General features: G+C 46.9%; 1 protein-coding gene across 1 annotated transcript in view; it reads left to right on the top strand.

Moving 5' to 3' along the window:
* Positions 1–1,012: 1,012 nt before the first annotated feature.
* TGM4 (transglutaminase 4) overlaps positions 1,013–23,977 on the top strand; it is a 29,755-nt gene continuing 6,790 nt past the window's right edge. The window contains exons 1-7 of the mRNA XM_031059412.1: positions 1,013–1,142; positions 4,451–4,597; positions 20,884–21,063; positions 21,199–21,302; positions 21,611–21,740; positions 22,385–22,503; positions 23,811–23,918. Of these exons, the coding sequence (XP_030915272.1) occupies positions 1,106–1,142; positions 4,451–4,597; positions 20,884–21,063; positions 21,199–21,302; positions 21,611–21,740; positions 22,385–22,503; positions 23,811–23,918 (825 nt within the window). The 5' untranslated portion in view covers positions 1,013–1,105. The remainder of the gene's footprint in view (positions 1,143–4,450; positions 4,598–20,883; positions 21,064–21,198; positions 21,303–21,610; positions 21,741–22,384; positions 22,504–23,810; positions 23,919–23,977) is intronic.

The following is a 23,977-nucleotide window of genomic DNA, read 5'->3' as shown; positions in this document are numbered from 1 at the left end:
CCGGGGGAGCCCAGCCTTGCGGGGCTGAGTAAGGCGCGGTGCCGGCGGAAACAGCGCGGGGAGCGCGGCGGGGCTGCCGGGTGTGAGGGGAAGGAGCGTGGTGCGGAAATGCCCCGAACCAAGCCCAGCTCTGGGAGCTCATATCCAGCCCTTCCACGTCAGTGTTATTTTAAAGCAGGATGTCAGTATGACTGAGCATCAAATGCTGGTTCTCAGCCCACTGTTTTGCTGATAGCAGCGCCCTTCTCTCTTTTATTCTATCTCAGCTCGGCCCTGAGCAGAGCAGAGAGATGCAGCCCTTGATTTCCTCTTGCTTCTCTTTGGGTGTTCATCATTGGGGATGATCTTTATCTGGGTCGTGTTTCACAAACCTCCGTGTGCTTGCGGTTACATGGCAGTGTTGGCCCTTCACCTCCGAGGGGTGTCCTTACCTCCAGCAGTGACCCTGGCACAGCCGCGGCAGAGGGGGACATGGGCACCAGGCTGTGTGTGAGTGGGGACGGGAGGAAGGCAGCATGCATGTATCCTAAAAGCACTTTGGGGAGGTTCATTTAGGTATAGGTTGTTATTCACATGGCAAATGTACAAAAGGGAAGCTAGATCTGAAACAAATCCAGCCTTGCACAAGGGAAAAAAAAAAAAAAAAGAAATTGACCTGTGTGATTATTAGAGTTAAAAAGGCAAAACCTCAGTACCTGCCAATCCTGTTGATCCCTCCTGAGATCTCCGAAAGGAGAAATAAAAAAAAAAATCCTGATACTCTTCACTGTGCCCAAAAATCCCAAATTGTGCTCTGTACTGAGAGAATGGCAGAGCATGGAATTACTGAAAATGCTGACAGCATCTTTTCTGAGTATTTTTCTCTGTTGAAATTTATAAAAATATTGCCCATTTTTCGGGGGGTAAGGATGGGGGGAGGTTGGTACTTCTTTTTTTTTTTTTTTTTTTTTTTTTCATTTTAGTGTGCTATGACAAAGTATCATGTCGTTGATGTGCAGTGTTGCCAGAAGGTCAAGAGGGATTATCCTTCCCCTCTACTCAGCCCCAATGAGGCCACATCTGGAGTTTTGGGTTGAGTTCTGAGCTCTCCGCTGCAAAAAAAGAGATGGAGCTACTGGAGAGTCCAGCAAAGGCTCATGAAGGTGATGGAGGGATCAGAGCATCTTTTTTGTGAGGAGAGGCTGAAAGAGCTGGGACTGTTCCCCCTGGAGAAGAGAAGGTTCAGGGTGATCTTTTCAATGCGTAGAAATACCTGCAGGGAGGGCACACAAAGATTGGAGCCAGGCTCATTTCGGTGGTGCCCAGACCAGAGGCAAAGGGCACCTACTGAAATGGGCAGTTCCCTCTGAACATCCAGGAACTGTGAGGGTGACCAGGCACTGGCCCAGGTTGCCCAGGGATGCAGTAGAGTCTCCATCCTTGGAGATACTCATGTACTTTCCGGACATGGACCTGGGCAGTCTGCTGGAGTGATGAGGTTGGACCAGATGAACTCCAGAGATCCTTTTCAACCTCTGCCATGCTATGTTTCTGTGACTGTTTCTTTTTTATGGTTTATTGGTTTATTTTGGTTTTCAGGTCTGCTCCAGGTGACAATTATTAATTAAATTTTTCAGCTTAGCTGTAAAAGTAGCCAAGTTTTATGTAAATGCCATAACCTTCCTAGTAGCTTAAATTGCATGGGACTGTAGATGCATAAAGTATTTCAGTGCACTCATGTGGCAAAGGCATTTCTGCAGAGCAGCCACGAGGTGACAGAGATTCAAGGGGTTTTGTGTTGGAGGAAGAGCTACAGAAATCCCAAAATAAGTGGGATAGCAGCCATCGCTTGTGTAATGTGGAGCACAGCAGCAGAAAGTGTATTGACACTTCTAAGAGCTGATGATGCAGGGTAGCTGGATGCTCCACAGCACCACAAGGATGGATTTCCTGGCCACAAGGATGTGTTGTGCTGGCCCAGCCTGAGAGCAGCGTGACCAGGAAGGGTCATTGCACTTGAACAAAAATTTTTCTTTGCTTTCTCCGCTCCCCTGCCAATCTTCATCTAAAATTACTTCTGCCACTTCAGGAGTGATTCTGGATTATCTGAAATGTACACTGAAATTAATCTTTGCTTAGAAAAGCAATCAGAACAGTAATCCTTGACTCATTGGGGTGGCTCAGCTGAGCCCTTAGCAGGGGAGGAATTTATCTCCCTCCTTCCTTGTGGGGAACACGTGGGGATGTTCCTATCTCTCTGTCTGCGTACCATTGCGATGACCACTCCGCTGCCCTGGGCATAGAGAAACTTGACCTTTCTCTGATAAACTTTCCTTCTGGGCATGTGCCACCTGCAGCTGGTTTCCCTGGCTCTGAATTAGGAGATCAGAAAAAGCCATGGGTTCTGGGTCACTTTTGAAGGTGGCATAGTTGCTGTGACGGTGGGAGCCAGCTTTGCTTCAGCACCAGCAGTCTCAGACTAGCTCAAGTCTGGCCAGATCTCGGGAGGTCTCTAGTCCAACCTTTGCTTACACATGATCTTCTCCAGTTAAGTTTTAAATACTTAGAAGGTCAGAGAGCCCATGACCTCTGTTCCAGCACTTGATCATCTTTGCTTTTCCTTGTAACGGATTTCATTTGTTCCATACTTCACTTGTTGCCTCTTGTCACATCCTAATGGACCTTGGAGAAGAGCCTGGGCTCCATCCCTCTACAGCCTTGGGCTAATGGTCAAAGGCAGTAATAGGATTTCTTAAGGCTTTTTTTTTTTTTTTACCTCAGCAGCATGATTTCTTTCTGCTCCAGAAATACACTGGAGTTAGGTGAAACACAGAGAATTGTTTTCCCCTCTCATCCCCACTCCCAAGTCTGCTTACTCACTAGAGGTGTGTGGATGTACATAACTCCCTGAGGAAAGTCAGACTGCCAGGTCATACAGGCAGAGAGTGAAACTGGGAGGCAGACCCCATCCTGTGGTGAGCCCTAACACAGCAGAACTTTTCTTCCTCAGAGGAGCAGTAGTAGCTAGACATAGTTGTCCCTCTTACCCATCCACATAGGGTTTGCCTGTCAGTGGGATGTCAGTGGGAAACCAAACTGATTCAGTGTGGGAATCATTCTGAATCTTTACTGTTGCCCTGATCAGTTGCAGAAGCTGGTGACCTTTGCCAAAACTGGGGCCAAATGAGGTCACACACCTGCACCATCCCTCACTGGAGTGGGATTAGCCTTGGAGAGCTTGTGCCAGCCATCAAGCATGGATTTGCTTCGCATTGTTTTCCTTTTAACTTTATACTTGCCATATCACTTGCTTCAGAAAACTGTGGGCTCCCCCACTGCTTGCAATTAGTAATTTCTTCTTCTGAGTGGGAGCAGGACACAGTTGGTGGATGCCATTGATTTGGGCAGCTGGCAGGAGGACACTGCAGCCATTCCCACAGGGCAGGTGCCACCTCTGAGCTGTACTTGTTGGTGGCCTCAAACCTGCATTTCTGTCTGCCTCAAGATGGATCCCACCATGGACTGAAAGGTGGCAAGCTATGAAGCTGTGATTGCTACGGGCATAGACCAAGCTTTGCTTTCACTTTGTTACTTGTGAGAGTTGTGATCTGCTGCCTGTGATCTGCCTTGGTGTCTTCACATCAACTATGTGGTACCCCAGGGCTGGGGAGATGGCCTCAGCTGCTTAAACAGGGAAGGGGTGGGGGGCACTGTGAATGGTGCTGGCTTTTTGGTGCAACTGTGCCCTTTTTTCAGAGTGAGGTAGTTACACATCTGGTCAGGTTGTCTAAGCAGGGAGATCTTTCTTGAGGCCCTTGAATTCAAAATTGGTTTTATTGCTACTAAATGCTAGAGCAGAGACCCCATCAATAAACTTCCCTGCTCTCCAGTGAGTAAAACAAGGCATGAAGCCACTCAGCTCGCTCTTTCCTCCCAGAGATCCTGCTCTACCCTCACTGCAGCAGTAGGGCAGGCCAGGTCCTGGGATCTTGTAAGGACCAGTGCTTTGGGACCACCCAGGTCCTGGCTCACATTCACAGTTGGGTTCTGGAGCATACACAGTGTCAGCATGTATTGCATCTCTGGTGTTTGTCAGACTGAATTTGACCCTTTTCCATACATCAGGTGATAAGTGAAGGGCATTTATGGATGTTGCGTGTGGCACCACTGTGTGAACTGGAGAGCTTTCTGCAGGTTGGCTTCTGGCATGGCAGCTGCTGCACATTATCCCAGCATTTCCCAGGTTGTAGTGTGAGGCTAGGTTTGCAGCAGGACAGGCTCACAGTCTGTCCAGAGCTGTTTCCTTGTTTCCATTTCCTTCTGTGATTTAATATATTCATCTTTGTGTAATACCAGGTGTAATTCAGTTTTAAAAGCCCACACCATTAGGTTTGGCTCCAAAGTGTGCATGAATTATTGAGGTTGAATAAGTAGGGGGTGAAAATACACAGTTTTCCATTTTGTCCTGCAGCTGCCAGTGTTGCTTCGCCTCAGCTGCGTTGGCCTGGTGTTTGTGTGCAATGCAGTGATGTGGACAGTCTTCACAAAAGCCTTACGACTCTCCTCCTCCTCAGCTGCTGCCTCTGTGACAACCACAGCCTCCAACTTCATCTTTTCGGTGAGTAGACCCCTTCCCCAGACACTGAAGCCTGAGGAGCACAGCCAGGTGGGAATGCCCGTGCTGATTGTAACTCATCTCCCAGTGCAACCAGCATCTCTGACCACAGAGGGAGAGTTACAGGCAGATGGGAAATGATTGTGTCAGGCCTCAGCTGCTCTGATGGCTGTTCACAGCCCAGGTGATGTAACTTTCCTGGGTGGTGCAGGAGTAAGGGTGCTGCTGCATGCCTTGCAGCAGCAATACAGTTTACCGAAGTTTTCTGATTGCCAGTGGGATATAGAGCTGGGAGCTTTTCTTCATTTTGCTTTTCCTTTGCAGCACCTCACTTGTGACAAGCCAGAGTCACCCTAGCTGGGTCTGAAGATGCATCACCTCTAGTAACAGCAAGAGAGTCTTTGACCTGCAGGTTTTTTCCACTTGCTTTTCGCTTTTGACAGCAGTCCACCTTGTTTCTGTGCTCCAGCTGGCAGACAGCTCATGGTGGTGTCCAATAATCAACAGTGTTAATAAATGCCCAGTCAGTGGGAAATTTGGCTCCTGAGAAGTGCTGGAAAGGCAGCAAAACACATGTGCATCTGTCAAATTCTGCCTGGGGACCACAGTATGGCTGTGCTTCCAGGCTGCTGGTGGAGTTGGTTATCTCCAGCATCTTCTTCAGCAGCCATTCCTGTTGGTCACCCCAGTAGGAGTTTCCTCAACCAGGTCTTTTCCAGGGCTGTCTCTCCCAGAAGTCCTCACAGCTCTGGCAGCACAAGAGGCCTTGGGGCAGCTCAGCCCAGCAAAGCTTTGTGTCTCTCCTTTCCTTCAGGCTATCCTGGGAAGATTGCTCTTCGGGGAGACGTGGACACCTCTGTGGTGGGTCGGCCTTGCCATGACAGTCTGTGGGCTCATGCTACTGCACACAGCTGCACCCCAGCTGGTGCCAGTCCCAGCAGAGAAGAAGGAATGATGGCTGCTGGAGGGGTCACAGTGCCATGCTGCCCCTCTCCAGCCTGTCTGTGACAGCATCCCCAGTCCCCACTGGCCTCTGAACACATCAGCCGCCAAGGTGCTAACCCCTGCTCACTGCTCATCTGCTGACTTGCAAAATCACATTGGTCACATCTGTCCTGGTGGTGGTATGGTGGCAGTGACAGCTCGGAGGGAGCTGGTAACTCTGAGTCAGTATTGTGAAAATCAGGGCCAGAGGCTTATCAGCCACTCCTCCTTTTCACACCCTGTGGCTGTGAATCTTTCCCAGTTAGGGGAATGCTGAAAGTAAACATGGTGACTGTGGAAGGTGCTTGTGCATCAGTATTTTTCAATGAAAGGACCTATCCCAAAATAGAAGAGCAATCAGAATTAGATGCTGAAGGCAGCTGTTATTTCTGCTCTGCTGTTCCTGACTTTCTGTCTTTTGAAATGGTTCTATGCCCACTGCTACCTGTAAGGCTGTGGAGACTTTCATTAATTCCTTCAGCTTCCTCTATCAGTCACATACACCTTTGAACTTGCCATTTGTATCTGATTTCTAGAATTTTCGCTTACCCATTCCTGACGTGTTAGTCACTGTAAGGTTGCTGCTCTTTCCTTTAAACCCTTACCCAGAATAGGGTTTTGATCACCATTCATGCTTTGTGTAGGTTAAACTAATTTTGGGACAGTTCAACAGGCAATCTGTTTTCTCTTGGAGTGTCCATGTTCAATACATCCCTCAGCCCCAGTCAAGTTGGCAATTGCTTTAATGTTTGGTAAAAGGGAGTTTCTCAAGCCATGTTTTTTCTACACCTCTGGATGATACTTATTCCCATTGATGTAATGTGATCAACCAGATCACTGGTATCTGCTAAATTTTGCATCAGTGATTACTCCAGGTGTCAATTTGGTGAATGTGTCACGAATCATCATTTGTAAGGTATCGGTTTAATTCCCCTGCCCACTTCTATTTTTTTCCTCCTTGGAAATTCTTCAGTTGGAATGAACAAATATAATCATGCCTATAAATCTATGCATCATGGTGGTGATATTGCTTGCTTGCTCTGGGCTTGCCAGGTTGTCTCTGTCATCTTGTAATGACAGAAGGTGAGTCATGGTTGTGGCATGTGCAGAAAACCTAAGGACACGTCTCTGTGAGCATCTGTATCTGAACCTGTCAGGTCTGTCATGACTGGCAGATCTGTGCTGTGTCAAGTGTAAAATAGACATGTGGATGGAAATGCCACTGGAGTTGAGTTTGTGCCTTCTTTGAATCAGAAGAGTCACTGACTCCCAGAAGAGGCCAAGAGCCATTTGTCCTGTTCCCTGCCATTCTAGCTCCCCACATCTAGCAGCCATGTCCCAGGAGGGGCAAAGCCTTTGCCTCTCTCCTCAGTGTGCTCTCAAGTCTTCCTGTCAAAGAGGGGAGCTGCATATGGTGGGGGAGAGGGCAGAGTGCTCTGAGTGCCTTCCCTCCCTGCCACCATGGGTCTTTGCACCTGGGGAGCTCTCTGGGTGGCAGCAGTGGAAGCTGGGACCTGACACAGGGACCTCATAGGTCTGCAGACAGGACAGCCAGGAGTCATGCACTTCTAAGTACATCAGGTCTCCTTAGATCTTCATAGATAATGGAAAATTAATGAAGCCTGATTTATTTGCCCTTGTTATTAACCCTCAGCCAGCTGTAAGCCATGGCTGCCTTCATGCAAACAGCCGTAGAAGGACCAGGCACTCTGGTTAATTTGGCTGTTGTCCCATTTCCTAATAAACCATTTGGAAAGCTTTGTAACATGGACTATCTCAAAACTGACATTTCTTTATTACGGTCATTGTTGGAGGTCAAGCTTAAGGAGGTGTTTCTTCAGAAGCAGAACGTGTGCAGAGGGTGTGAGCAGCACTTTACTTTGTGGTGCTCCCTTTAAGATGGGTGAATATAAACCAGGACTGTAATTTCTCTCATAAATACTTGAAGGTGGGAATGGAAGGAAGTTTTTCACCAATTCCCATGGTAAGGAAAGATTGCCAAGCAGGGTTCATTTTTTGACAGAGTCCCACCCCTCTTGTATACACAAGAGTTTGGCCATGTCTGCCAGTGGGGCCAGGGCTACAAGAAAAACTGTCATCACTGTGTGGCAAAGCAGTGTACTTCTGGTAAACCATTCATATGGGATCATCCAAAATGTGGCTGAAGGTAATAAAAAAAAAGAGAGGGGGATTTCCAATATAAAACTGTGTCCAAAGCTCAATGGCTGATTTTTTTTTTTATTTTTAGATATTTTTGACCACACACACACACAATAAAGCGATGTGAGACTAACAAATGAGCTGTGTTTGACAAGTCAGTGGTTCAGATGTGGTGGACCTTGTAAGGCAGCTGAAGATCATGGCCAACTCCAAGACCTTGGTTTAGCAGGGTGGAAGGTGGGTTACCTTATGTGGGAGCTACAGCAGTGTGCATGTGTGAAGTTTTTGCAAAGGTCAGGTGAGGTATTATTAGAGAAGAGTCTTGGGCACATGTTTCCAGTCAAATTCCAGGAAAATCTCACAGAAACACAGTGCTGTATCTACAGCACTGGTGGATAGGAGCAAAGCCATGGATGTTGTCTGCGTGGGCTTGTGCAAAGCATTAGACACTGTCCTGCACGACATCCTTCTCTCTAAATTTGAGACATGGATTTGATCCCAGGCACACCTACAAGCTGGGCAGAGACATGACTTGACAGCAGACTTGTGGTGAAGGACTTTTGGGTGGTGGCTGACCAGAAACTCAACATGAGCCAGCAGTGTGGGCTCACAGCCCAGAAAGCCAAACAAATCCTGGGCTGCATCTAAAGGAGTGTGGCCAGCAGGTGGAGGGAGGTGATTCTGTGCCTCTGCTCTGCTCTCGTAAGACCCCACCTGTGATGCTGCATCCAATTCTGGTGCCCCTGACATAGGAGGAACATCCAACTGTTGGAGCAAGTCCAGGAGGCCACAAAATTCATAAGGAAACTGTCCTAGGAAGCAACTGCCCTAGGAAGACAGGCTGAGAAAGTTGGGGCTGTTCAGCCTGGAGAAGAGAAGGTTGTGTGGAGACCGCATAGCAACCTTCCAGTGTCTGAAGGAGGCCTACAGAGAAGCCAGAGAGGGACTCTTCATTGGGAACTGCAGCAATAGGACAGGGAGTAATGGGGACAAGCTGTAAGCAAGAAAATTAAGGTTGGATAAAAGGAAAGAAATCCTACTGAAGAGGTTGCCCAGAGAAGTTGTGAATGCCCCATCCCTGGCACTATTCAAGGCCAGGTTGGATGGAGCTCTGAGCAGCCTGGTCTAGTGGAAGGGGTCCCTGGTCCTGGCAGGGTGTTTGGAACTAGATGATCTTTAAGATCCCTTTCAACACAAACCACTCCATTATTCTCTCACCTCCCAAGTGCTGGTTGTAATGAGTCTTTTCTGCACCTACCTCTCATTTTCAAACACAACACTTTGTTTTTCATCATCTTATTCATCATCAGGCATGGCCATACCATGTCATACTTTTAGAGAGTAGAAGAAGCAGGTGCATGGTTAACAGGAAGGCTCACAAAGACACACAGGAAGATTCAAATAAGAATATTTGAATTAATGGTGGGAAGCAGAAACAGAAAACCAAAAAAATGTTGTATAAACAAGGTCCAGGAGTATTGTATTCTAAGGTAAACAATGTCTCATATACCTTTACAAGGAACAAAGCCAAATGAAATTACAGTTTCAGTTGAACCATAAACCATAATTTGACTGATTAGATAAGGAAATATACATAAAAACTTTTAAATGCCCCTGTTGCATTGACAAGGAGTCACTGAAAGTTTGTACAGCATCTCAGTCATAGCATATATTGAAATCACTTGAAGGATGGTATGTTTGCCTAGGTAATAATTATTTGAAGTAGATGCGATAAATAAGTTTGGTAGCTTGTTCTGCTGAGTTTGGTATATGCAAAATTTTCAAGGAATTTGACTCAGTGCCCTCTGCTAACCCTTCAGATGCCTTAAATGATCACATTGCAAGAGTGTCCCACATGCACACATAATTACACGATCTTGCAAGCAGTAGGGTGTTTTCAAAGAAGGAAGTTCTGTGACACAACATGCCAGAAGAGTGGCTCTGATCTTGTCTGGCACAGAAAAAAACATGAAGTTAGGAATAAATGGGTACTAATCCTGACGTGTTTGGGGTGCTCTTCTGCAGAAGAGCAGCAGCAAACGTTCATTTTGGGGATCTGAGAGGTGCAGAGGGAAGTTGCACAATATGGGCACTTATCTACAGCAAGTGGTGTGGTGCCTGCAGCTCACTTGGTCTTGGAGAAAAATCTGGGGTGAGCTCAGGTCAGTAGTAAAAGCCTTTCCAGGAGAACCAGGGTTTTGCCCCTAAAAATCAAATGTGTGGAGTGTTGTACCATGTGACTTTTTAATGGAAAGAATTGAAGACAACATTCCTGAGAATGTTGTCCTTCCTGAGGACAGAGCAAAGTACTTTAGAATGTAAAATAACATCTTCTAGTTTTATGCTGTTGGGCTGTGTGTTTCAGTGGCCTTTCTAAGGCAAGTCTCTTTCCAGGTATTTAACACCAAAAAAAAGGTCAGCAGCTTGCTTGTAAAATCTGAGATGGGGTCCTGGGCCATGGGCAGGGAGGAGGGGGAAGCCCTGTGGGTTGGGCAGGGGCAGCCAGTCCCAGTGGGGCTCTCAGAGTCCAAACATAGTCAATGGTTCTACCTGGAGTGTTTTATCCAGTGCTGGACCCCCAAATTCAGGAGGGGTGTAGGAAACTGATCTGGCTCAAGGATTCCAAGATGGCATGGGCCTAGGAGGAGAGACCGAGGGATGTGGGCTGGTTGGAGACAAGGAAGGCTCAGGCTGACCCAATTAGCCTTGGAAAGGAGTTCCAGAGGCAGCACAGAAATGGCCAGTACTAAACAAGGTAGCAGGCACAGGTTGTCTCTTAGGACTTTCAAGCTGGCCATCAGGGGAAAAAATGTCACTAGGAGGTTAGTTGCCTATACAGGCAGCTGGGTCTCTGCCCATGGAGGTTTTCAAGACTCAGCTAGACAGAACCTCAAGTGACTCAATCTAGTGTTGGTGACCATCCCCTCTGGGCAGACAGATGGATTTCCTGTGACCTAGGGGCCAATTTCATGATCACCACCATCTATAACTGGAAATTGGTTTGACCTTCTGCCTCCATGTTTAGTAGTTCCCATTAAATCCTGCTGTGCCATAGAAAGGAGGTTCCCCCTTAAGGCACCATGCAGACCTGGCCTGCCAGAGGCTTGTACTCTTGCAGTGTTAGCCATGGCTCCTGGGGCTGGGCAGGGCTGACCAGCTGCAGCTCCCCAGTGTGGAGTGCCCAGAGGGATGACCAGGAAGCTTGGACTTTGTGTTACTCCATCCTGTGGCTGTGTGCAGCACCACAGTGACCCATGGCCAGCAGCAGCACTTGGCATACACAGGAGACTATTTGCCCTGGGAGCAGCCAACCAGCCAGCCATGCTATTCACTCTCCAACCAAGTTTTTCATTTTCTGACTGTTTAATAACATTATTCATTGTTTCAATTTTCCCTTGAGGTTTAAGGAAGGGTGTCTTTGAGTGGCTGTACTAATTGCCAAGATTTCCTAAGCAGCTCCCTTCATGCCCTTGAAGTCCTGAGGGATTGCTGGTTAAAGCCTGAGGAACTCCTGGGTGGGGCCTCCCACTCCCATTTTGCTGGCGGGAGATGATGCACACCCTGCTTAGCCCCTGCACAAGTTTTGCAGAACACAGAGGCTCCACTGCGCCCTGAGGGGATAAATCCATGATAATGGAAATAAGCGAGAGGGAAGGGCTGCAAGGAGTGGTAGTAGGTGGGGTACTGTAGATGGTGCCATCACTTTTTGTACATTTTGAACCTGTTGCTCAGTCTCATTTTCCTCAGAGGTCACTGTGAGCCTGTGACAGTTGGAGCTGCCTGTAGGAGTTGGGGCTGGGGCTCGGCCATGTGAGCAGCTCAGGGCCTCCCTTGGCACAAGCAGAGCATCTCTGGTTTTGCAGCAAGAGGTGAGAGTTGGACAGCTCTGCTTGGCACTGGGACCTGCAGTGTGCAATGTCTGAACAGCAGCCAGGGCTTCAACCCTAATTGCTTTCAGTAAATTAAGGCAACACTTAGGGAGAAATGAGCAGTGCCCCAGGGAAGGATGAGGCATTACAAATATATTTTCCAATGCCAGTTGACTGTTTCCTCATCCAGATAGGAGGTAAATTAAGTGACTTTTTCCCTTCAGGACGCTCCAGTGTTAGGCAATCACAAGAATGGTTCTGCTAGGAACCAGTGTTGCATGAATATGCTTCCTAGAAAACCCTGGTAGTCATGGAGAGGAGCATCATGAGCTGCTGTGAAGGGCAATGGCCTGGATGCTCTGACAAGGGGTGGGTGGGAATACTCTGGCTTGGTTGTTTTTCAGGGCAAATAGCCACAGATCCCTTGGCTCAGTCAGTCCTGCCATACCTGGAGATTGCCACTTGATGGATGCATTCAGGGATGGGACAAAACCTTTGCACGTGCTGTGGTTTTAGCGTGCTCTGGTGCAGCACTGTGCAGGACCATCTCCTCCCTGCAAACTTTGGTCTAGGAAGTTTCTCCGTTCCCACCACGTAACAATTTCAGTTGCAACGCCGGCTGGCAGGGATGCAGCATGGCTCAGTGTGACCTGTAGTCTGCAGACCATGTACATCTTGATGTACACACACCCACACAGACAGGTGGGAGAAGCTGTCACACCTCCCCTGCAGAAAGAAATGTTACTCGAAGACACTGGCATGCAAGTTTCTGTTTTCTCACTTAGACATTTGCAACCTAACACATATCCTGTAGGTGGGAAGGTATTCTTTCAGTATTTTCCTTGTTCACTGGAGCTGTTTTTAATACATGGATAAACTATTTTATCCTTGATTCAATATTTGCGCTGTTGATTTCCTTGCCCTTACCATTTAGTTTTTGCAGCCCTCTTTTGCTTTATTTTTCCTCGTACCTTTTCATATTGTTTGCTTTAGGTGTAGGCTGTGGGTATGTGTTCACACTGCAATCAGTCAGTGTGGTCATACATGCAAGCAAGTTCATGGGTCAGTGGCAGTAGGGTGGATACAGCCCTGGAATAACTACACCCACCCACTAGTTGGACCCTTTTCAAACACACACTGTAGGTTATGGGATGGCATGGTGAGGGGGATCCTTCTCCCCATTTCAGGTCTCTGGATGGGATGAAGTTGTGAGGAGGGAGTTAGCAGGCTAGGGCAATTCAGACTGCAAAAGAGACCATGGTGCTTTGTAATAGGGGCTGAGAAGACCCTAAGTTGCATGGAGAAAGTAAGCTACAATAATGGAGAAGGTGAGCTGTCAATTGTCTCCTCTGCCACGAGGACGGGGGCAACAAGGGAAGCCAGCAAGCGTCAAAGCCAAAGGAGCTTCCTCTTCTTGCAGTGTGTCATTTGGATGAGGAACTCCTGCCTGCAGGAAGCAGCAGAGGCTAGCTGGCTCATCAGGTTCAAAAAGTGGGCAAATATTTCTAAAACATGACATGATGGAGATCTTTCTTTGTAATTTATTGCACAAAATTCTAGAGTATTTTGCCAAGAAGCAGAAGTACCTCATGTTGAGTTGTTTTAGATTAATACATATTATCTCAGCACTGGAGCATGCATATTTCAGTGTTTCCAGGGAACAGTTGTACTAGAACTGAGGGTCAAGAAGTCATAGTACTGAAATTCCAGGTTCAGCCTTCACACATTGTTGCTCCATATATCTAGACTGATATTGCAATTTTGCCTTTTGCACCTTTGCCAGGAAAGGGATCTTTAAAAATATTTTAACATCATAGAATTTTGGCTTGCTCTTGAAGCAGCTCTCTGTTTTGTCAGTGGCCTAAAACCTCAGTTTTTGGGCCCACAGAAGGTCTCTTTCAGGGCAGGGAGAGTGTTTTGCCTAAGTAGCTGTAAGTCTACATTTGATATATGTGGAGGAATGATCACTGTTTGATCTCTGTCTTTGCCTTCTTCAGGAGCAGAGCCCTTGGGTGGTGCTGGGTTGGGCACAGGGTGATAACAGTTTTCATTTCTTCTGCGGGTAAATGCCCAAAGCCAGTCACCTATATCCCTAACTTAGGTCCAAAAATCCTCTTTCAGCCTTCAGTTGGAAGGAAGGAGTAGGGCCTCCATGACTCTTGTGTGTCCCTTACAACTCAGGGTAGTCTATGACTTCATGATGCTGTGAAACAGTGGAATTTCCATAATAATTATACTGGCATCAATCACTTCTCTGGTATTTGCCTGTGAGAAACTCATTACCAGGTACCTGGAGCCAGATGACTTGGAATCAGTTAAGATCTGGGCTTGGCCATCTTTCATCAACCCCTGACGTCCGAATGCCTACCACAAGCTGGCTCATGTTGGATTAGAAGCGAATCTGCCTGCTGGATACATGGGATGCCCTGTGGGCACAGACCACTGTCATGGTCCATGGTCAAAGTATGTGAGTGAGAAGTGATCAAATCAATGCTCCTTTCAGAGTAACAGCAGCACTGGCACACCAGGATCATTGTGTGGATGTGATGTGTCTCAGTACTAGGACATTCCTAAAGACTGAGGTACATCTTAATGAAATTGTGAGAGCAGGATCTACGTAGCACCTCAAATCCAGCTCATTTGAGATGGACCAGATCCTCAGCTGCTCTTCTGTGCTTTTTTTGTCTTTGACACTCCCAAGATTTCTCCCTACCTATCACTCCCTAGGCTGTGATTCAGGCAGGACTCAACACCTACTAGGTGGTGCACATGGGAGCAGTCCTGCTGTGGTCAGTGGAGGACATCTCACCGTGGTGCCATCAGGATCCAGACAGGGGCTGTGTCCATGTGTTCCGTGCCAGATGCACTGTTCACCCTCTGACACCTCAGAGCAACCCCGTGGGAAGGCTGAGAGGATGAGTTCACCCTTCCAGAGCACCGAAAAGGAAACCATTTGATCTGTTATTTATTTTGAGTGTTACTCTGACTAGACATAGAAAAAAAACCCGACAAAACAAAATCAACTTGAAGCCTCAGGTGTTTATGAAAAAGGTAGCTCAGTAAATTGCTGTTACAAAGGGCAGCTTCTCATGGGCTTGCAAATGAATGAAAATGTTAAGCTAAGGATTTGTCTTTCGTGTTTGGCATCAATACCTGTGGTCATGCTCTGGAAGTTTGACTTGTTTTGTCATTTTTGATACACAAAATAAACAAAACCTGAGACAAAAGGCAAGCTTGCAAATAGGGGAGCAGCCACTGGGGAATTTTATTTTATTTGTTTGCATTTTATTACCTTCTTGTGCCAGCTAATAAGGTGACCTTGCAACAGACAGATGTAGATAAGGCTGACCGCCTCTGTTGTCTTATTTTGCAAGCTGGGGAGTAAGTTGCTGGAATTATTGAGAATAGGGAGATTGCCTTTGGGGGAAAAAATCTTCTCCTACTGTTAATTAAAAGAGTATAGTTTTATAAGAAAAATTGAAGTGATTAACTGTTATAACTGTTTGGGGGTAAAAAAATGAAATTAAAATGGGCTTTTTCATTGCTTCACCAAGAAGAAAAAAGCCTGGAGCTGAACCATAGCCAGCCACTCTGATCAGCAAAGACAGGAGGTTTACCTGTAAAAAGATAGAGATCACCTGCTGACAACGTGAAAAAACTTGAAACCACATCTTTTAAAAACATTCCTGTAGTTTAAGCTGAAATTCCTCTTCTCAGACCTTGCCAGCAACTCCTGGAGAGTATTAGAGTTCAATGGCCTTTCCTGGCAGGGCAGGCTGGTACGAGCCAGGGGCAGGAGGTTGTGTTGGGAGCGTGGTACCATGCACCAGGTTTAGTTTTGATGAATTGAGATACTATCAGTGTGTAGAGAAAGATAATGGGAACAGGCTAGATCAGCAGCTGCACAAAGCTAAAGGAGAACTGAAACCATGCGCCAATGGCCAAACCTCCCCCCCAGAAAAGGTCAGCCACCTTCCAAGATGGAGTAAGTTCAAAGGTGGCAGGGCAGAACCCACACCCGTGTAATTTTTACAATCTTTCCTTGAACTCTGAGGTTTAAAGTGAGGGTCAGGAAAAGCACACTGTTGAAATCAAAGTTTTGCAAAACTCCACAGGACTGGAAGTATGACTATCCCTGGTGAATACATGCCCTGCTTCCCTTGCTCACCCTCCAGCACAAATATAGAACATTTTTTTCAGAAGCAAAGTGTTACCAACATAAATCTGTTCCTGTTTGCAAAAATCTGTAATTTTGCTGTAGGACTATTGTGTCAATACAATTTAAGATGCCTCCAACCAAGCATAGAATGATGTGTAAAACAGGTTGAGACTGGATTAGGAAACTACTGTCAGTGACTTCAGCTGATGTGGATTACTCTTGCTGCAGTTAAATGAAAATCAGTAAGATATATCATAAATGTTCAGATTACACGCATTACTGGTTATGTTGTTGTACTGACATTCCGTGTATACTTCACTTCATCCCATACTGCTCCTAAACAAAAATGTCTTTCACCCCCTAGGAGGAAGGAAATGCAGAATAAAAGGGATACGGAAAGGTAAATCAGTGTTTTTGTCAATAGTGAAATACGCAATTGCCAGCGCATTGTCTGGTGCTGAATGCTGAGTGATGCTCCATCTGCTGAGAACATTGGTGGTTCCAATCTTCTTGTTCATCTTCAGATGTCCAGTGAGATTAGGGATGTGTGCTGAACCCTTGGTGCCCTGTGGTGCCCTAGCCATGCTCTCAAGCAAGGACACCCAACATACACCTGCCAGCAAGCAGTGACATGCTCAGAGGGTGGTATCTGCTAACTCAGCTCCACATTTGCACCAAGGGAAACTGTCCTCCCAAAAGGAAATACCTGCTTACCCAAACCAGTGGAGAAAAGTCAGTGCCTTTGAAGGCTTCCAAAGAGAGATCTTCTTTAGGAAGAGCCCACATTTAGACAGGGCAGCCTTGCAAACAGAATTCTACCTTGCTGAACCTTGGGCTGTTCCCATTGAGGGAGGCATCAGGAGGCTGAGGCTGCTCCCACAGCTGAGCTACCTCTAAGTTTCTGGGTGCCTGGGGACATTTGTATCTCTTTCTGGACACTGTGCCCGTGTCACTGGTGGCCTGTATATCACCATCTCTCCTCTCTGTGCTGTAGGCTCACCTCTCCATCTTGGGTTGCCCTGAGGACCAGGGTGGCAGTGGGACATGTGGGGTCCAACCATGTCCTGGCAGAGACCTTTAGCAGAGCTGCCAGCAAAGAGCAGCCAGCAAACAGCTCCTGTTCAATCACATTTCTTTCTCCTCCTGGACATAGCCTGATTCTCCTCTTTCCCACTCAGTGCTCCCACTGGGCTATCTCCCTTGATGTCCACCTAATCCTGTGGGGAGGGGGCCAGCGCTAGGATCCTTCAGCTTTTCAACCCACATGTGTTAATGCTGGATTTTAGCCCATGGCTCCAAGTATTTCTGTCCCAAATGTGATGACAGAAACCTCATTAACTTATAAGCATGTTAGACTGGTCCTAATGGGGAATTCTGTTCTCCTAAGGATTAAATGTTTGTGCGCTTCCTTGTAAAGTTAGCCCTGGAGTTGCAGTCCTGGTGACCTGGATATTAGGGCATAGGTGAATTCTTGTTACTCACCTAGCCTGTGATTTTACTGTTTGTCAGTGAAGGGTCTGTCCACTTGTCATCTGATTATGCAAATTCACCTTCCATGTGAGTCGGGATTTAAGTTTCGCTGTTTTTCAGGGTCTGACTATGTGCAGAGGGAGTTGTAGTCTTTTTTTTTTTTTTCCACGGGAACTTCCTTTCTCGAAACACCACCCCTTGGCAGTGGACCTGCTGACACCTCAGAGCAAAAGACAGATAAAAAGGGCAGCCTGTCTTCCTTCTCCACACTCAGAAGCAAGTGGCAGAGACTGCTCAGGAGTTGGGAAGCTGCTGGCACTGCAAGCATCTCAGGTAGAAACTCTGACAAGAACCATGTTCAGCAACACTGGTGAGTTTTTAATGCTTGACATATGTTAGGTGTGAAGTTTGGCAAGTCTCCCACAGGGAAAATTGCAGCTCCAGAGGTTCTCAGCTCTCTTATTGCTATGGGTGACACCTTGAGGAAAGAAGTTTTGATACCAGCACTGCTCACAGGGGATCATTTTGCTCTGGCTGTGCAAATTCTGTTTTTGACAGATTAGTAAACTAACTGCAAGACACAGTTTATTTTTCATCACTGTTCTTCAACCTGTAGACATCTGGTTCTGTCAGTGATAATGGGAAAGAAATGCAGCTCTTTTAAACTTGTTCCACATCAATGTTAAAATAATTTCTTTCTTTCAGGCTACTTTATCATGTAGATTATTGCTCTTTAGTGATGGCTGATAGCATCTGAAGGAAGTTTCAAAATAACCGAAAGGAGGACTTATTGGGGCTTGAGCTCTGTCCTATGGCTGTCCTGCCTGCCCTGTTGTCAGGAGTTCCAGCACCTACCTAGAAATGTGCTGAACCAGCACCACTGGCCAGCCCAGCCCCAGAATGCCCAGAACCCCTGGGGTTTGGGATGTAGCTGAGAAGATGCACATGTGGGCTGGGTGGTGCCCGCAGCAGAGTTGGGAGCAGGTCTCCATGGCTTTCAGGAGGGGAGGGGTGTTTTAACACTGCCCTGAGTCCCTCAATTTCAAACCTCTGTACTCTGAGTGTGGATGAGCTGAAATTTTCCAAGAAGTCTTGGACTGCAGCATCTTTGGGATGTGATCTCACATCTCTAGGATGTGCATGAGTGTTTGCCTGGAAGCTGGGCAAAAATCAGGACTAAGTGCAGGTATCCAAATTATGCTGTCTCTTGAAAAACTACAGTTCTCATCCCAATTCTCTTCCGTCCTTCTGAGCAGCTCTTGTTCCCACTGAAGCCAGACATACTATAAATACTCTGCTCCATATTGATAAGTTTTTTAAACCCCATCACCTCTTCATCATACGGGAAAAAAGACCCCACATACTTACCAGTGACAAGGCCTCATATGCCCACCCCTGATCGCTGTTCTCTTGAAGCTCTGAATGTCTGTCCAGGCAGGCAGTGATGCAATGGATCCTGTGGGCTAGTGTAGAAAGGAGCTCTATAAAGGATAAATCATGGAACTAGGTGACAAAATTCTGCCTTGAATTTTTTCCTATTAAAAAAGGAAAAGAAATCTGACAGAATTTGAGGTTTGGGCTTGCTTCTGGCCTGGCCCAGGAATGAGCACAAACAGGACTGCCTCTTGCAGCCTGAGCCTCTGTCCTGTACATTCTAGGTATACTCAGCTCTTCTGTAAATCACGAATTTCCGTGTTGGCACACACAGGTGCCTGCAGGCAGCCAGACCCAGGGTGTGTGGGGGCCCAGCTCCGTGCCCAGGGCAGGAAGCAGGGCAGGAAGACAAAAGCAGCAGGTGAGGGTTGCCCAGGGAAGACAAGCTGTGGCTAAGCCCCCTGGGATGTGGTGATGGGTGTGCCACTGGCTCGCTCTGAGGCATTCCTTGGCACAGGACATGGTGCCAGTCAGGTCACAGGGTATCGCAGGTGTGTTTGCACAGGAATAAATGCAGCACAACTGACGGGCAGCACTGAGTGGAGACAGGTCTTTGGCACAGTGCTCAGCATGGTCAGGCCATGCTCTAGGGCAGCTGTTGTCAGTGAATCTTCCCTGTGCATCCTCAGTGGATTTCCTTGGGCCCTTTCCCATAGCTATCCTATGTGTTCAACTCTTATATCCCTTTGCATCCCTCTCCCAGGACCAAGTATCTTCTCAGCCCAGCGCCAGGGTTTTCCATAAAGAACAAGGTTGAGCAACTTTAATGTTTGGAGATTTCTTAATGCTGAGGAAGATGCACTTCCTCTTTGTCCTCAAGAGGGTTAGCAGCTAGCTCCAGCCGAAATTTTTTGACATAAATGCACACACACCCCATTGCGCAAAATGTCAGCCCAAGGCTGGCTACTGGCATGCAGCAAGCAAACAAAAAAGCACTCAAATATTAAGCTGGTCAACAAAAGATGCTGGTCAACTTTAAGTCTATTTGTTGTGCCAGTTATATCTGGTATGTAATGAAGATAAATATGGTTTATATATTTACGAAGAAGAAATACACAGAGATAGGGTGGGGGTCCATGGGTGGTCAGTTCTGTTTACTCAGGGCTGCAGTCACTGCACAGGTTGCAGAAGGGAGCGTGCTGCTGATTTCAGCCTGCCCTGGGACTAGCCCTGCATGTGGCACTTCTCACACCACACCAGCTACCAGCAGATTCCAGCCTCTTCTGTGTTAGGGATGGTTCTTGTTGATAATAACATGGTTGCCAGGTACCATGCAAATCTGTCAAGACGTTTGGTGAATTAATCTCTTCAGTCATTATGCTTTTGACTTGCTAATATCAAAGTTACCGTAACCCGGTTTTGCCTCTCCCATGTCTTCATCTGAATCACTCATGAGAAGAGTGCTTATGAGGTATTGTTACTCCCTGCTGTTCACACAGAATTCATCCTTTGAGGATATTTGATGGGCAGGTACAAGACATAAACGCTCCCGAAGAAATACAGCTCAGCCACATTCCAGCATGCTCTGGCTTTTCTTGTCACATCTGGGCAGGCTGCCAAAGCCTGATGCAGTGACCCCCAAATCTCCATCATTTTTCAAAGCTGAGGGCTTTCTTTTTGCTCAGATGTATCACTGGCTTGTGCCTCTTGGAGTTCCACTCCTATGCTACAACTCTGAACCACGAGCCACTGGGCACGGAGATGCTGAGGCTTTTCCTGGCCCTGATCCCATCCAGAGTTGCAGGAGAGGAGGCAGTCGTTTAAAATATTGTGTCTTAAAAATCATTGCTGTGTTGGGAATGAATGAGACCAAGGCTCTTGCAAGGGATTCTTGCTGGGAAGTAAATCTCTGCTGAAGCCAAATGGAAAAAGCAGTCCCCCTGAAGGGGAGCAGTGCTCTGTGGTGAGTGTTCTACAGCAATCCATCCAGATCAGGGACAAGTTCCTGCCTTGCCCTCTGACTATTTGGCCCTGAGCTGCTGTAACATGGTTCTGCCTCCTCCTTCTCCCTCCATGTCTGCCCAGGGGGTCTGAGGTTCACCTCTGGGTATTTTCTTTAATTTTTTTTTATATATTGTCTTTTGCTAGATCTCTTGTTACTCTAGATATTTTGATGACTCACAGGGCTGCATTAAGAAGAAAAAAACTGTCTTTACTGAGAAAATCACCATCTCTTCTTTCTCATTTCTCCTTTTCTCCTGATGTTTTTCCAGAGAGCAGTCTGAAGGTCACTGGGGTTGACTTTCTGAAGAGCCAGAACACGCGGCAGCACCACACGGATGGGTACAACATCCAGAGCCTGGTGGTGCGGCGCGGGCAGCCCTTCCAGGTGCTGGTCAGCCTCAGCAGGGAGCTCAGGGCTGCTGACAAGCTGACCCTGCGCTTTGGCATCGGTAAGCAGGGGTCTCTCTGTGGCCACCAGGCAAAGCCAGAGGGCCCCAGGAGCATCCAGGTGCCTCTTCCTGGCACTGCACAGGCATTGCAGACCTGTGCAACCCTCACACATATTGTCTTGGGTTTGTTTCCAGGTGAAAGTCCAATGAAAAACAGGGGGAGCCTGCTGTCGCTGAAACCGGAGCGGGAGGATTTCAATGGTTGGAAAATCTCCGTGGTTGAGAGGAAAGGCAAAGAGGTAAAGCTTGTGGGCAAGGAGCCCAATGCCCAGTACCAAGCCCATCAGAAGCTACAGAGCAAAGCATCCTCATATCCCCGTCCTGCTTCCCTTGGTTCTGTGATTTTAGATGGGCTGCAGCCTTGTCCTGCTTATTTCATTGCTCCCCCCATGCACAGGCAGGCTTTGCCCTATCCCATTGCCTTCCCCTCTTTCCCCACAGGGATCTGCATGGCCCCCAGCTTTGCCACTTGTGCCAGCTCTGTGGCACCATGCATGTGGCCATGGTGGGGTGTCCCTCATGCTGTCCCTCTTTGTTGTCTCCTCAGTGCCTGCTGTCTGTCACCAGCTCGCCCAATGCCCCTGTGGGAAAATACAACCTGCATGTGAAGACTGGCAGTAACATTTACAAGCCTGAAAATGGTGTCATCTACCTTTTGTTCAATCCTTGGTGTGAAGGTGAGTGGTCCTGCAACTGGGAGTGATAATGACTCCTACCAGGGATTGTCCCAGATGGAATTTTGCCTCATATTTTCCCTATTCTCTTTCTTACATACATTGCTTTTTCCCCATAAAACACTGTAAGCAGCATCCTCGTGGAGACAGTGGGAAGCTGGGCAATAGCAACAAGCCAGCTCCTCACTGGATATTCTCCAGTGTCAGGACATAGAGGGACATCTATCTGTCACATCTGTTTGCACCTCTGTATCATCCCTCTCTGTTTCCCTGAGCCAGCCAAAGATTAACTGAGAGAACTGGGTTGGCTTAAGATCCAGAAAAAAATAACCAGAATAAAAAATTGTGTGGTTGGTGGGCATCAGTTCCCCAGTTCTCTCTGCTGTATACCTAGTGCTCCACAGTGTTCAGAAATAAGATTTTGGCAATAATAGAAGAGTGGTCACATAGCAATGGACCTACAGGGGGAAATTAAAGATTAGTCTTATTGGAAATTCTTTCATGATAGGAGCAAAAAAATGGGAATGCTGCATGGTCATCTTTTGGTGTGAATGTTGCAGATCCTTAGTTATCCCAGTTTAGCTTTCCATGGAAGATTTCATACAGGGTGTGCAAACCACCTGGCATCTGAGGGATTTTTTCTGCAGATGATGTTGTCTACATGGCCAATGATGCAGAGAAGGAGGAATATGTGCTCAATGACACTGGCACCATCTATGTTGGGTCTGCGTACAGCATCTACGACAGGCCCTGGAATTTCGGGCAGGTAAAACACAGCTGTCTTGTCAGCCCTATTACCTTTCTTCATCCCTTCAGCATGAAGCCCATGAGTAGCTCAAAGTGCTGGAGTGACCCTGCCAGCTTCACTGGGAGGGCTCACCTACTTAGAGTAACCTGTGTGCCTACGTGTGTTCCCCACCCACAGCTGGAGAACGGGATTTAGTGGCATATTTATAGTCAGATGATGTGACCCCCTAGTAAAGGATGTGGAAACTGGGAACAGGATATTTCTGATCGAAAAAATTCCCATAAGGGAATTCCTGCTCTCATGCAACTGTAAGTGCTGTTAGTCAGCTAATGAGACATGGAGAGGGCTGATGGGGAAAAAAAAATCTGATTTACCTGTTGCATCATAGTCGGGTATAAAGAGGGCAAAATTACTGGCAGAGGTTATCACCTTTCTAGTGGTGCTTTCACTAACAGCTGTGTGCAGGACACAATCAGCCACTCTCTCAGGAAAGTTCCTGCACGCTGCCTCTGAGATAACTCCAGAAGAGCGGAATGTCAAATTGGCTTGGGCTAGAGATAAGACGTGGATGCCAGAGCAGTTTTATTTGCACCCTGTACAAAGCACACAGGCACCAAGCATGGTATATTCCACCCTATCCAGATAGAAATTCCCAGCAAAAACCATTCAAATCTGGGGTTTTTCTGTTTTGTTTTGTTTTATAAGTCTACAATTTTTGCAGGCTATCTGCAGAGTATGTATCTGCAGGGCATACATAGCCCAAAGGTGCTCACACTGATGCCTTTACACTAAAGGGGCCAAAGGGCATCATCTGTAGGGCTGTTCCTATCCTAATATTTATCCTGCTGTTAAGAAATGAGAATTGATATTGATATTCTGACAAGGTCCATTGGATCATATGTTTGACATCTTTCTGAACTGAACCTCAGGGAGCTTTATCAGCAATTGCTAGTTGTGAATCTTTGTTGTAATAGTTAGCATTTACGTACCTTTCTTTTTTCCAAGGTTCATTTTGTGCCTATGTCAATAGACTAAATATCAGTAGAGATCTTAAATTTTCATTACTCTTGTGAGTAATTTGCAGAGTTGCAGGGAGATGACGTTGGTGACTTTTGTGCACAGGAGTAAAGATTGCTGGGTCAGGTTCCAACTGTGTTTGCAAGACACTCGAGACAGCCTTTTGTCTTACAAGGCTGGATTTCATTTTAGCCCTTGTTTGGAAAGAACAGCTCTGGGAAGGCCCACAGCCTTGGAAATTCAATATAACAAGCAAATTCTGGTTTAGGGCAGCATATAAAAATATCTCTGTTTTCTCTCCAAAACAGTTTGAGGAATTTGTCTTGGATGCCTGCATGTATCTGCTGGACAAAAGCAAGCTCAGCCTGGCTCAGAGAAGGGATCCTGCTCATGTGTCCAGAGCCATGTCTGCTTTGGTAAGCCTCTCAGCACTTTGCCCCTTCATATCTTACTTTATAAGTAAGTATAAAGTACT

This window comes from Geospiza fortis, unplaced genomic scaffold, assembly GCF_000277835.1.
Source record: "Geospiza fortis unplaced genomic scaffold, GeoFor_1.0 scaffold346, whole genome shotgun sequence".
NCBI classification, from domain to species: domain Eukaryota; kingdom Metazoa; phylum Chordata; class Aves; order Passeriformes; family Thraupidae; genus Geospiza; species Geospiza fortis.
Note: the sequence above shows the minus strand (reverse complement) of the source record. Positions and strands in the feature narration are given on the sequence as shown.